This window comes from Rhincodon typus, chromosome 11, assembly GCF_021869965.1.
Source record: "Rhincodon typus isolate 14 chromosome 11, sRhiTyp1.1, whole genome shotgun sequence".
NCBI classification, from domain to species: Eukaryota; Metazoa; Chordata; class Chondrichthyes; order Orectolobiformes; family Rhincodontidae; genus Rhincodon; species Rhincodon typus.
The window spans coordinates 69,792,539-69,807,492 of NC_063342.1; the positions used below are offsets into that span (position 1 = coordinate 69,792,539).

The following is a 14,954-nucleotide window of genomic DNA, read 5'->3' on the forward strand; positions in this document are numbered from 1 at the left end:
GAAGGGTCTCGGCCCGAAACGTCAGCCTTCCTCCTCCTCTGATGCTGCTTGGCCTGCTGTGTTCATCCAGCTCTACACTTTGTTATCCCTATCTTTTAGTTCCTTGCTTCCACGCTGACTTTTTTTTTTAAAGACTAAAGTCAAAGCTGACCTATTGGAGAAACTAAGATTTTCCAAATTTCTAGCCGTGAGAATTCAAGCCGAATATTTGCAAAAGGTGTTGCTGGAAATTATTTGCTCTTTTCTTGTTTTTTTAAAAAATGTTTCCAAATGTATAATGTGCAGTGCCTTGGTAGATGCAGTGGGTTGTTTCAAGGCTGTTGTCTGAGGGATTTGATACTGTTGCTGCTAATTAAGATGCAGCATTTAGTGACATCTGTTTCTAACATTGGTCTATTCCTGTCTCAATCTGACAGCGCCCTGATCGAGTTCTGTCGGATACGTTCCCACCTGACTGAGGAGCTACACCTTTATTCATTGAATGATCTGCTGATGGTGAAGCAAGGTCTGCTGGTTTCAGGCCTGAAAGATGCCCTCAAGAATGTCCTCGCTCACGTGGAAAGTTGTGAGGTAAAAGCCTCCCTCTGGGAGGCTGGGATTTTTAAATTTTAACCCTGAGGTAGTGCTCCGAGATGATCGTTGGGTGTCAAACCCCACTCCAGAGGAGTGGAGAGAATGTAAACTGCTAGTAAGGTGCAGAATTGAAACAGTACACTACCAACCGGGAGTACTTTGGGGGGTGGAGTGGGGATGGAAATAGGTTGTCTTCATAGGTTTTAATTTGTTTTTAAGAGGATATCACTTTGGTATCTGAGGAGAATTGTTTTTTTAGATTGGAGACCTGTGACCAGCGAGTGTTCAATAGGGATCAGGTGCCAGGTCCATATTTGTTTGTCATTTTAAATAACTGACTTGGATGAGAATATCGAAGGCATGGTTAATGAGTGGTAAAATTGGTGGTATACTGGACAGTGAACAAGGTTATCTCTATGATTACAAAGGGATCTTGATCAATTGAGCCAATGGGCTGAAGAGTGGCAGGTGGAGTTTAATTTGGATAAATGCATTGCATTGCATTTTTGTTAAAGAAACAAGGGCAGGACTTGTACAATTTAAAAGCAGGGACTTGGGTAGTGTTGCAGAACAGAGACCTATTGGATCAATAGATAAGATGGTTAAGAAAGCATTTGGCACACTTCCTTTCATTGCTCAGACCATGGACTAAAGGAGTTGGGGGCAACAAGCTAAAATTGTACAGGATGTTGGTGAGGTCTCTTCTGGCGTACTGTGTCCAGTTCTGGTTGCCCTGTTCTTGGAAACGTATTATTAAGCTGGAGAGGGTTCAGAAGAGATTTACCAGGAATGGAGGGTTTGAGTTATAGGGAGAGGCTGGGACTTTTTCACTGGAGTGTAGGAGGTTGAGAGGTGACCTTATAGAAGTTTATAAAATCATGAGGGATATAGATAAGGTGAATGGAAGGTGTCTTTTCCCCATGGTGGGGGATTTTGAGACTAGGGGACATATTTTTAAGGTGAGAGGAGAAAGACTCTTTTTTTTTTTAGAAAAAAAAAGGGCAATTTTTTTACAGCGTAGTTTGTGTGTGGAATGAACTTCCAGAGGAAGTGGTAGATGCTGGTGTAACAACGTTTAAAAGACTCTTGGATAAGAAGAAATGTTTGTAGGGGTATGGGACAAGTGCAGGCAGGTGGGACTATTTGTTTAGTTTGGGATTACGGTCAGCTTGGACTGAAGGGTCTGTTTCTGTGCTGTATGACTCTAGGACCTAGTCACTTCATATTGCTGGTGTTGTATAGTGCAGACTTTAGTTGTTATGGTTACCTTTTAAAACAGTGACTGCATTTTTCAAGGTTATGCATTGATCATGAAGAGCATGTGGATGTCCTACAGTTGTGCAAGAAGTTGTGCAGATTTGTTTTTTTGTGCAAAGGGATCTCCATTTCCTATAGGAAAATGTGTTCCCACAATTTGGACAGCATTCTTCATTTTAAAAACACTTGAATGAGCTAAAACTAAATATATTAAAGTTAATGCACAACTCTAGTTTGATGTCTAAAATAGAAACTTGAGGTTCAAATCAGCAACATCGAAGGATTTTTTTAAATGATTCAAAAAGTAAGTATATCACCTGTGAGAGGGAATATGGTTTAATTCCTTCCTATTTAATGAAAAAGAGTCACTTTCATCCTGTAAAATATTTGTTTTTGAGTTATACAATGTAGCTAACGTGAGTTTGCCCTTGTATAGAATTGTGACCGTTTTAACATCACCAAAATCCCAGAGTCCTCTGTTTTATTGACTGCTCTGAACATATCTTGCCTCCTTTAATAATTTGTTCACAAGTACCCCGCACCCTCGGCAGATGCTACTCCTTTTCAAAATAGATTACTTCCACACATTCCAACAATCTCCTGTCTTCATGGGGTTCTAGATTCATTCACATTTCTTCCCAGTTTGTTCATGTGCAAATTTTAAAATTGTGCCCTGTTCAGACAAGTCATTAGTGTTAATCATGAAATGTAATATTTGGACATGTCCATCTCTTGAAAAAGTCAGCAACAAACTATCATCCTTTGACTTACAATAACATGACCATTATTGGTTCTGTCACTATCAACATCCTGGGGGTTACCATTGACCCAAAGCTGAACCTGACCAGCAATGTCTATACAGAGGCTGTAAGAGCAGCTCAGAAGTTTGTAATTCTTCAGTGAGTAACTGACATCCTGACTTTCCAAAGCCAGTCCACCATCTACAAAGCACAAGCCTTGGTCAGTAAGAGGATAAATGGTTATGGGAAGAAGGCAGGAGACTAGGGTTGAGAAATATGTCAGCCATGTTCAAATGGTGGAGCAGACCCAATTGGCCGAATGACCTCCTTCTGCTCCTATATCTTATGGTCTTAAGTCAGTAATGCGATGGTACTCTCCATTTGCCTGGATGAATGCAGCTCCAGCAACACTTTGATGTTCAGCATACCAACTTGACAAAGAAGCCTTCTTGATTGGCAACCCATCCACTTTTACTCCCTTCTCCATTATGCACACTATGTTGCTACAAGGCATCAATCTACATGATGCACTGTAGCAAATGCTTGGGGAGGCGATGGCCTAGTGGTATTATTGCTGGTCTATTAATCCATATATCCAGGTGATATTCTTGGGATTTTCTGCCTATCTCTTTTCCCTTTTGAGCTCTGTCTCCATCTATTCCCTCACTCCTTTACCACTGCCCTCCACCACCAGCACCACCAACACCCCTCTCCTCAGCCAGGTGGTTGAGCCTTACTTGTCCTGTGGGCAATTAGGGATGGGCAACAAAAACCACTGACACCCACATCCTGTGAAGGAACGTTTGAAAAACAAAAACAAGCCCTGGGGATCCCCATTCTATACCTGCATCCAGTCTGTAAAACAGCTTGTCACCATGTTAGTTTTTGTCTCGCAACCGACTATGTATCCAGGCTGCTAGTGTCTCTCTTAAAGGCTCAAAATTTGCTGATAAGCCTGTTCTGTACCACTTTAGCAAATGTCTTCAGGAAGTCCACTTCAACTGCATTACCCTCATTGAAAAGCTCACACAAGCTGGGTGAACACAGGCAATGCTATGCTGGTTTTCCTTAATTATTCCATCATTTCCTACAGGACTGTCATTGTCTCAAATTCATTGTTTCTAAAAGACTCCCACCACCGTGGTTAAATTTGATTGTTTGCCTATACACGTTGGGCTTATCCTTGCACACCACCTGCAATAGAGGGTGTAACATTCATCAAGCCTCTGCCATTATCAGTGAGTTGAAAGAGGTTTGGGAGATCATGGCCAATATATTATATTGAACGATACAACGGAATTTAGACTTCAGAAACACGTTTTAGTCTCCTTCCTTTATCCACATCCACAAAATGTATTAAATAATAGTGGAGAAATGCTGGCTCGTAAAATCTAAATAGTAATAAGGAAACGCTGACCCCACAAATTCTAAAGACTAGTACCAATGCTACTTGTTATGTTGTTGAAATTCAGCACATATTTAAGATTTAGAATTCCTTGTAATTTGCCTATCATCTAGTGGTTCAACGAGGGACTAGATTGAATCAAACATCGTTAATGTGAAGGTGCTGCCTTTTTAAATGTCGTTTTTTTTTTAAATTATATAGTTGTGTCTGGCCAAGGGCTTCTTCTGTGAGTTTTGCAAGAGTAGAGATATTCTCTTCCCCTTTCAGACAGACCAATGCAGACGATGTGGCGGTGAGTACTAAGTCAAGTAACTTTTTCTGGAAATTAGCCTCACTTTATGAAACACTTCTGTATGTACTGTTTAGATCTCCAGTAAGGATTTTTTTTGTCTATTGTTTCTCCAGTCGTAAATGTTAATCCAGACTTTTCCAGCCTCCCTTTCTACTCATCCTATGCTGTGGTATCACACTCCATAGTTCCACTCTATACCAATTGATTAGATTCTAATTCATCGCGACTAACCACAGAACCTATTTTTATCATTTTGAAAAATGCTGCAAACAAATTAGTTTGCATCTGCAAAGAGAAAAGACAAGTTAATGGTGAGCATACAACATTCTTTCTGATCACCTATCCAAATTATTAACTTTTAAAAAACATATTCATGGGATGAGGGTGTTGCTGGCTGGGCCAGCAATTATTGCCTGTCCCCAGTTGCCCAGAGGGCAGTTAAGAGTCAACCAGATTGCTATGGGTCTGGAGTCACACGTAGACCAAACCAGGTAAGGATGGCAGATTTCCTCCCCTGAAGGACATTAGTGAACCAGATGGGTTTTTCTGACAATCAACAATGGAATTGTGGTTATTATTAGACTTTTTTTTTTTTTTGTTTTTTAATTCCAGATTTCTATTGAATTCAAATTCCACCATCTGTCAAGATGGGATTTGAACCCAAGTCCCCAGGACATTAAGAGATAGCAAGAACTGCAGATGCTGGAGTCAGAGATAACATAGGTGTGGAGCTGGAGGAACACAGCAGGCCAGGCAGCATCAGAGGAGCAGGAAAATTGATGTTTCTGGTTGGGAACTTTCCTGCTCCTCTGCTGCCTGGCCTGCTGTGTTCCTCCAGCTCCATACTGTTATCCTCAGAACATTACATGGGTCTCTAGATTAACAGTAATACCACAAGGCCATCGCTTCCCCCAAGGACCTTCATTTTATCCCTATTGGCTGAGCTGTGAATTTCAATTGCTTTCATGCTTCTGCTTTGCTGTTTTGGCAATTAATTATTTCTGCCTTTTTGGGAGCAAAAAAAAGCACCTTTTTTCAAATGGTTGAAATGACAATATTCAAGGTGGGGGCATGGGCGGGGATTATTAAAAACATTGCCCTGCAGTTAAATGGACAGTATGCTGTCCAAACAACAAAACTAAAATATGTCATGGACCAGACCAAATCCTGCAAAATATAGTCAAGGAGAGAGCTTAGACCCTAACTTTTATGTTGTTTAAAGGCAAATGTTAGGCACTATGTTCCAGAAGTGATTTTGATTGGCTTAAAGTCTAGCAGTGGATCAAACACACGTTCTTGCAAAACAATGCAAACAAAGAAGAATTGGCATGATTTTAACTCTACTGAAATATTTAATAAAACATATTTCAACTACTAATCATCATCCATTCCAATATTGCAACATCCTATAAACACCATTCGCAAAAAACAGATTTTCCAGTCCAGGAGAAAGGAATACTAAAAAAAAAAATCCATTCTTGATTGTTGATTTCTTCTTCAGACAGGCAATTTAGTTTTATTGGTCCCATCATGACTTCTTAACCTATTCACTCTTGTTCAAAATAGTCTAGATTCATCGCTCAAACATCACTTGTCTTGTGTAAGATCATCTTTCCAGTCCCTCAAAGACCTCTTTCTGCTGAGCTTCCTGGCTGTTCTGTACTGTCTCCAGTGTTTCAAAGTCTTAATCAGGGCATGACTGAGCTATAGTCTGATAACAGCATTACACCATATAATTACTTCTGATGGATGTTCAAGCTATACATTACAGACATCCAAGCATTTCTATATGAACACAAGTCTCAAGTGACACCAAAAACAGCTCACCAATTGCTATCCAGTTTATTCTTGCCTTGAAAGTCCTTCTAACCAGCTGTTGAGCATTTTCTCAATGGAGCTAGTATCTTTGGCCCTCTGACTCTTCAGAAAGCTGAAACGTATTCCACTACAATTATGTTTGTCCATATCCTCATTTACATGAATCTTTTTAATTGATTTAATACCAGCTTTGGGATTTTTTTGGCTCTCACCTCACGCCTATCCTTTTGCTTAATGTGTAAGCTTTTGGTCACCTATTGTCTCCTTTTTGGCTTCGTCTATTTTTTTCCTTGTTTTTGAAAGGCACCTTTCACAATGTACTTGGGAAAGTGCATTGATACACCAGTCCCACTACTCCTGATGTTCTCAAAGAACGTAAATCAATGGTGGCACGGTGGCTCAGTGGTTAGCGCTGCTGCTTCACAGTGCTAGGGACCCGGGTTCGATTCCACCCTCCGGCGACTATGCAAACTCCGTAGAGACATTGTCCCTGCGTCTGCATGGGTTTCCTCCCAGGTGCTCCAGTTTCTTCCCACAGTCCAAAGATGTGTAGCTTAGGTGGATTTGCCATTGTAAACTGTGCAGGCTAGGCAGGTTAGCTATGGGAAACGTGAGGTTACTGAGAGAGGGTACGGGGTGTGGGTCTGGGTTGGATGCTTTGGAGGGTCAGTGTGAAGTCAAAACAGGCCATTTGGCCTCTCTACACTGTAGGGATTCTATGATAAAATCCCCATTTTTTTTTTTTTAAAAGACCTTTCTGATGGACTTGGACTCAGTTTAACAGGAAACATTGACCAGTACTTGACAAGAACTGTTACTTAATACAAATAAATCAGTTCTAATGACTGTAAATGTAAACTGTCAACATATAACTGTTAAGTGCATCTGTAATGCCCTCCCTTAAACCCTTACACAGACAAACATGGATGTTATGAGCGGAGGAAAAGATGCTGGGGAAATGCCATCCATTAGGTTGAATGGGATGATTCAATTCAAACAGGATTCAGTGGGTTGTCTTCTTTTTTGCTTCCCAAGACCACCTCTGATCTTCAGACTCTTACATCCTGTCTCTCTCACAGAGAATTGTTTGGCACATAATTGTAAAATCTTTCCAGTCCGTTAGATGCAACAGAGATAGTAGGAACTGCAGATGCTGGAGAATCTGAATCAGAGATAGTAGGAACTGCAGATGCTGGAGAATCTGAATCAGAGATAGTAGATGCAACAGTTTACAGCAATTGTGGAAGAGAATTATCTAGCTGTCTTACAGGCCTTGGTGTCTTCGCTGCTGAGAAAAGGGATTTAACTTTTTTTCTTCTTCAGTTTGGACTCTTCTCCATTTGCATCATAAATGCGTAACTCTCACTCCCAAGGCAGGTGAATAGCTTGTCATCGTATGACAACTTGATCACTTTTGACATCTGTGACCAGCAGCCTGTCGCAACATGAGCTCATTCTGGATACACAGCTACCCCCCTCATACACACCCTGTCTCCCACCCCAATGCTGTGGCATCTTTGGTCGCTTCTGCACTGCTTTAACAAAGCAACAGTGTAAGCAAACTCGCAATGAGTTTGTAATTTTTTTAAAAATAAGGTGCATCAATCCCTTACACCGTCTTTGGTTTAAAGCAATCCAATTCCCATTTTGGTCCACGGTCTAAAATAAAGAAAAATGGGAAGGCGTGGTCTTTACAGTACAAACATTTTCTTAATTCTTTTGAAAAAGTGCTATACAGAATCCTACTGTGACAGTGGAGCAAAATAAAGTCACTTTCCCTTCCCCCAAACCCCTCCATTTGAATGACAGATAATAAAATTGTTTAAATTCTCCTTGTCAATATTTGCGCTTTTGAATTGATCAGTGAAGTAACACTTCTTTTTAAACTCCAAACACCAGAATGCAAAGCGTGCTTTCATAAAGAGTGCTTCAAAACTGAACAATGTCCAAAGTGTATAAGGATTCGTGCACGGAAAGAACTACTGCTTGCTTTCCAGCAGCCAGCAAGCTAAGCGATGTGTTGGGCATTACGGTGGAAATCTTCTGGGAATGAGTCGATTTCAATTTTAAAAAGCATACATGTAATGCCAGCCTCCACTTACCCTTTTTTAAAAAAAGAAAAGCTGAACAGAGTAATGACGTCTGGAACGTCCACTCGTTTTTTTGAAGTATCTAGCAATAAGTGTGAAACTACTCAGGTATTGTTGCCTCACAGTGATACCATTAATAACACTTCCTTTTAGCAGAGGTATTGGTTACTTTTTGCATTAGGGAAGGTTACTGTGTTATCAACTGAAAATAACAATTAGATTAAATGTTCATAAATCATGAGGATTTTTCATTAAGTCTGAGCTACTTACCCTTCTAATGGTTTTGTATTGTTAGGACTTAAGGCAAGGTTTTATTTTTTTACTTTGTGTAGAAGCTTTAGACCCTTTGTTTAAAAAGTTTTTTTGCATGTTGTAATGTTAAGAAAACATTTTATGCAGTGGTGTGAAGCAGACGGTATTTATTTAAATTTCAGTTTTGGTATTCTGCCCTGCTTATGTGAAAAAGTGCATTTTTTTGGTGGGGGGGAAGACAACGTGAAATTTGATAAAATAGGAAGGTTAAAAAAAAATTGTTCTCCTACCCAACAAAAAAAATTAAAATCTGAGCCAATTATCACTGCTTAGATTACCTTTAAAATTATTGAATGCTAAAATGTTGCCATGGTGCTAATATCTTGTCCCTGCTGTGTTTAATTTTCTTCTTCAATATGGAGGTTCATATCAGGGTTCAGAGATGAAGGTTTATTTGACACTTGTTAACACCATTGGTAAATATTATACCACTTAAATTCTTCAATGCTAAACTTAAAAAAAAAAGTCATGTTAAGTCTTTCTATTGCTGAATTGTTGTGCAAACTTGTGTTAAGTGAGATGTTAGGTGTGCTTTTCATAGCTTAATTTATTTTCTGACTATTTATGGAAGTTGAAATGTAACTTTTACCCCTCCCCTGAAACTTGCCACATTCTCTAAAAGAATCCATATCTAACATTTTTCTTAGAAAACAAATATTGGTTTAAAAATACTATTCAAGTTTGCATTCATCTTGGCAAAATTCCAAGTTAATTTCTTGTCTTGCCTATAAAATATTAAGCGTGAAAGGGACTGCACTTTCAAACTTTGCACTTGTAAAAGTGTATAGGATCCTTTCAGCCTTGTTTATGTGAAAAAAAAGTCTTAATCAGACTTTTTAAGACCTTTAAATATATTTTAAGGAAACCCAATATGTAAATGCTATAAAATGCAACATAATTGTATTTTGCAAATATTCTAGGACCATATGATGTCCTCATGTGCACTTTTTAAAACATTTTCTTGTGAACACATTAATGTGTAAACTAGACTGAATGGATTTGTCAATTGCAAGGGCCTGTCTCAAAGCATCCTAGGCTTGTTATTTTTGCAGTTAAAGGGCAACATAGTTTAAACTAAGTTTACCAACCACTTTTCAGAAAAGGTGGATATTCCTTTTAAAAGGAATGTTACTCTGGGGAAGAAGTCAGTTTTTAAAAAAAAACCCAAGTTTCTCAACTACCAAGTAGGCCCCTTTGTGTTATTGAACAAAGTAACCTTGAAATTCTGCTTTGCAAATTTTGACTACAAATATTTATGAAATTGCTTTATCCACCATTTTAATGGGGATGTTTAACTGTTTAAAATGGGATCCCCCTTTAAAAAGGCAGAATAAGGGAATTTTATTTGTACATATTAAATATTTGGAAGCTAATATTTCCGCAGCATGATTTCAAGAGAGTCTGTTTTATGGATGTTGGTTTGTTGCATTAGTGTTTTGTGTGAAAAATATTTTGTTATTTTGTTGGTTCCTATACTTCCAATGGATGTTGACTCCATGACTCGAGCCTTGTCCTTTGCTAGGTTACAAATGATATCCGCATTACGTGGTACATTTGGGAAGAAAAATAATCTGAATTTTGATGTTTATTTCTGTACTTTAAACTGACTTCTCCCCCCTCCATTCACACAATTGTTTGGTAGAACGTGATTTTTGCCCAACAGTATCAATGCGAATGAAGTTTGCACAGGGCTTCATTGCATTGCTCAAACTGTTGTGTTTTGTATGCATTTCCCTAAACTATTTGGGTCACGTTTTGCTGTGTATGACTTCTTCAAAGTATGACCTGATTTTGCAACAACTCATTTCCCGTACAGAACTGGAAATACCATTTTTTTTTTTTTTTTAAGGAACTGATCTTCCCCAAAGTTAAGTCCAAAATAGACAGTTTAACACCACTGTACTTGATATCTGTAGACTGACAATCTAGTACAAATGGATAAATTTTTATCACCAGTAAAGCTGAACAGCCAGTTGTTTTTTTTTGTGTGTGCCTGTTGTGTGAAATAAAATTACCAAGAGGCCTCCATGACTAACTGATACTGAATGTAGCCATCATTTTCACACTATTGTCATAGAATGTTTTACAAGTTTTCAATCATCTTATTTTGGCAATCCCTTTTTTAAAAATGTTTTCACCAGGGAGTATTTTCTCTTCACTTGAGTCCAGGAACTGCACAAGAACATTCCACATCAGGTATCTTTGTGATCCAATCTGTGGCTAGCTGCTATCGTTGTGCTTAAGGATTGGAATCCTTTTTCGTCCTGGATGCTGTTTACAGTGCAAAATGGAAGCCCATAATAAACCTCTTTCTCCACCTACACCTCTTCCCGGCACCCCCCCGCCCCCCCAAAAAAAAGGCATTCCTGTACCGGATCAGCATTCAACTCACTATGATAGCAGTTATGTATAGATTGGTGAATAAGTGGATAATCTTGAGCAACCAGGCTAGGGAACCTATTTTTACATAATACCTGGCTTTAATGATGGTGATTTGTAAGTAGCACAGTGCTGTCAACATATTATATGAAGCCACAAAGCAAATGTATTTTCAGTCTTGCCTTTAGGCACCAGAGTTTTTTTTTGCAGGAAGAGGAGCCAAAGTAGTAGTGATTAATTGTACTTTAGAATTGAAGAAATCAATCCACATTTTCCCAGTTACAAACTGAAGAACAAAATGGGAGTAAGATGTTAAAGCCTTGCGGGGTTATATAATACTGTTCCCAAGACAAAGGGTTAACTGTGTCATTATAATTGTTCAGACAGGCAGTGACAAGATTGCCACAATCCAATCAAAGGTTTGTGATCATATATAGAACTGTGTGCCAATTTGAATCCCTATTGTTAAATACCAATGATCTTCATAGACATTCTACTCTTGCTGGTTGTATCACCGACTGAGACATATTGCAATTTAATTTTAGTTCTGGTCGGGTGGTAAGGGTGAAAAGTGGAAGAGTATTTTACATGGACTATTCTCCAATATCTAATGTTCCCTCTTAAGCCACTTTCTGCAGAAAAAAAATGCACTTTAAAAAAAGTTGCAAGTTATTAAATATTGTGAACAAATGTGTTATAAATTGAGGCCCTGATATTTGTGCTAGGAGAAAATGACTGACACAAATTTGTGTATAATCTTTTTGCACTTGTATTTTCAAAAATCCATTTCTCATAAATGATGTGTTTTCCTGTATATGAGTGGTATAATAAACTAAGACAATTTCAACATATTTTATGTCAAAGTTTTGTTCATTTAAGATGACCCATTCCTTCAAATCTCTGTTTGGTTATGTGACACTTGCCTTTTAGGAGAATCTCACAGCTTTCTTGGAAAGAGTGCACCAATAATAGAGGCCCAGGGATGCTCTTGTGGTGTAGTGTCCCTCCCCTTGAACTGAGAGACGTGGGTTCAAGTTCCACCTGCTCCAGAAACGTATAATAACATCTCTGAACAGTTTGATTTAGAAAAATGGGTTTGAAAAAATAAGGGGTCCACTGTTCCATAAGCCATCACAAATCTGTAAATACCTAATTTAAAGCACAAAGATAATCAATTTGCCCCTGACTCCTATTCAGGACAAAAGCAATTCCCACACCAGGTTTCATCCTTAACAGGAAAAATAACTAGTACTGCAAAAACATTGTCTTTGACAGATGTCAGACAGTAAACTGAGGATAACCAACTCACTACTATATGATTAAAACTGCAAATTAACACTAATTTATGGAAAAGACAGATGATTTGACACATAGGTGGAAAAATATAAATGAAAACAAAATTCTAAAGATCAGTCGGGGATTTAAGCTGTTTTGCAGTTCTTTTTGATATTAGCCAACAGTATCATCATTGCTAAAGAGTGGTTATTTTCGATTCAGTTGTTGATCAGATGGACCCAGGTCTTTTTTTTTGTGTTAGAGTTCTAAGATTTTTTTTTTCTTTTGCCTGCTTGCTGGCTCAGGATGCTTCTGCTCGCCCAGCTCCCACCATTCTAGCAAACTGCTAGAAAACTGACCCGTCTGAGGACTGCCGTCAGGAATTCTGCCCTTGCCTCAGACTTCTGACACTGCAGTGTCTCTACAATGTGACCATCTCACTGCTCCAAAACCAACAGTCTCATCTAGTTAAGAGTACCACACCATCCCACTTGATTTTTCAAGCTGCAAAACATATCGGTTTCTTTTAAAAAGCTATACAGCTGTGACTCTGTCTTCCTTTCCAGTTTACAGTCCAAAAAGGAAGAATGCAATTCCTTGCAAGACTGAAATCACATTCACTCTCTCTGCAATAATGGACGTCATCACAGTGAAAATAATAGTTCTCAAAGCACTTGAAACCAATCTTTCTGCAATTTGTCTTCAACGATTCTCACAGGATAGATGAGAATTCTGGGCAGAAACACTTCTGCATGAGAGAGCAGCATCTATTGAAACATATTTCAAACACATATGTTTTGCTGCAATCATAATTTAGAATGCTAAGCTGTCTGGCTGAATTTAAAAGCCTCCTAATCTTATGAACAATGTGTCTCTCCACAGTTCTATAATTAATGATGGTTCATATCAATATTGAAGTTTTTTTTTAAAAGGTTAGTCATACAGCATGGAAATGCCCTTCAGTCCAACCAGTCCACACTGATCATGAACTGAATTAAATTAATCCCACCTGCCTGCATTTGGCCCATATCCCTCCAAATCTTTCATATTCATGTACTTGTCTAAATGTCTTTTAAATGTTGTAACTGTACCCATATCCACAACTTCCTCTGCAAGTTCATTCCACACATGAACCATGCTGTGTTTAAAATAAAAATTGCTTCATATCCTTTTAAAATCTCTCTCCTCTCGCCTTAAAAATATGCCCTCTAGTCTTGAAAACCCCACCCTAGGGAAAAGACACCCACCATTCACCTTATCTATATCCCTCATGATTTAATAAACCTCTATAAGGTCACCCCACAATCTCCTATACTCTGGTGGTGTTTGGGTTGGGGGGGGGGGGTGCTTTCCTAGCTCTTCCAGCCTGTCCCCATAACTCAAATCCTCCATTCCTGGTAAATCTCTTCTGAACCTTGTCCAATTTGAGTAAAACATTACTGGCCTCACCCTCAATAATTACTTTATCACTAGAACTGCTTTTGTTTCAGATTCAAGTCTAGTCAGTGTTGGAAGTTCATTTTCATCAAACAGTTTTGTGCAGCATCTAGCACTGAAAGTGTGATCCTACTTTCACACAAAATCCCATACCAACATTTTTTTACAAAAAAAAAATCTAATTGTAGAGAAAACAAAGGTAAAATACTGCTGGAAATGTGAAATTGTTCTGTGGATCAGGCAGCATTTGTGGAGGAAAGTGTTGATGTTTCAGGTCAATGACCTTTATCACTCCCCCCCCCCCCCCCCCCCACAAAATTGGAGGGATTGACCCCAAGACTGGTTGATCAGCAGAATGAGATTGTTATATGTGTATCTTACAAATAATGTTCCACACTTCCCTATCCTCATTCCACCAACAGTGGTGAATGATATTACAAAATATGAAGGAGCCACCCCTGGGAGCTGTCAACGTTGCAGACCCTATAAAGTTTCATGGCACTGGGTAAAGAAACAAACTGGATAAATTTAGAGCTGACCCAATAACTCTAAACTGGGCACTTATGAAGTGGGCCATTCCCAGCAACAAAATTATATTCTGTAACTTCATGGACTTGTGTATATCTTGCTCTAACATTACTATCAGGCCAGTATTCCAACACTGGTTCAATGAGTCATGTAGGGTTGTATCCTGATTCAGAACCAGGCATACTTAAGAATTAGACCAGAAGATGGAGGACCGGAAATGGGTGTTCAGCCCATTAAGTCTGTTCAACCATTCAGTCAGTGGGAATATGGCTGATCTGATTATCCTCAAATCCAGTTTCCTGCCTTTGCCCCTTGATTCTCTGACTGATTGAAAATCCATCAATCTCAGCCTTGATACATTTAAGACCATTGTACCAACCTGAACATAGAACATAGAACAGTACAGCACAGTACAGGCCCTTCAGCCCACGATGTTGTGCCGTCCTATTATCCTACTCTAAGATCAATCTACCCTGCATACCCTACATTTTACTATCATCCATGCGCCTATCCAAGAGTCGCTTAAATGTCCCTAATGTATCTGACTCCACTACCACTACCAGCAGCGCATTCCACACGCCCACCACTCTCTGTGTAAAGAATCTACCTCTGACATCTCCCCTATACCTTCCTCCAATCACCTTAAAATTATGCCCCCTCGTAATGGTCATTTCCACCCTGGGGACAATGTCTCTGGCTATCCACTCTATCTACCACTCTCGTCATCTTGTACACCTCTATCAAGTCACCTCTCACCCTTCTTCATTCCAATGAGAAAAGCCCTAGCTCCCTCAACCTTTCCTCATAAGACTTGCTCTCCAATCCAGGCAGCATCCTGGTAAATCTCC

The 14,954-nt window shown here is 39.1% G+C and overlaps 1 protein-coding gene across 7 annotated transcripts in view; it reads left to right on the forward strand.

The window, feature by feature from the left end:
* The window catches only part of rubcnl (rubicon like autophagy enhancer), a 65,537-nt gene extending 53,822 nt beyond the window's left edge, over positions 1-11,715 (forward strand). For 6 of the 7 annotated variants that reach the window (XM_048602886.1, XM_048602890.1, XM_048602888.1 and 3 more), the window contains 3 exons: positions 417-570; positions 4,177-4,267; positions 7,985-11,703. In XM_048602886.1, the coding sequence (XP_048458843.1) occupies positions 417-570; positions 4,177-4,267; positions 7,985-8,097 (358 nt within the window). In that variant the 3' untranslated portion in view covers positions 8,098-11,703. Of the gene's footprint in view, positions 1-416; positions 571-4,176; positions 4,268-7,984 lie in introns of all 7 variants that reach the window. The other variant, XM_048602889.1, reaches the window with a different exon arrangement.
* The last annotated feature ends 3,239 nt before the right edge of the window (positions 11,716-14,954 follow it).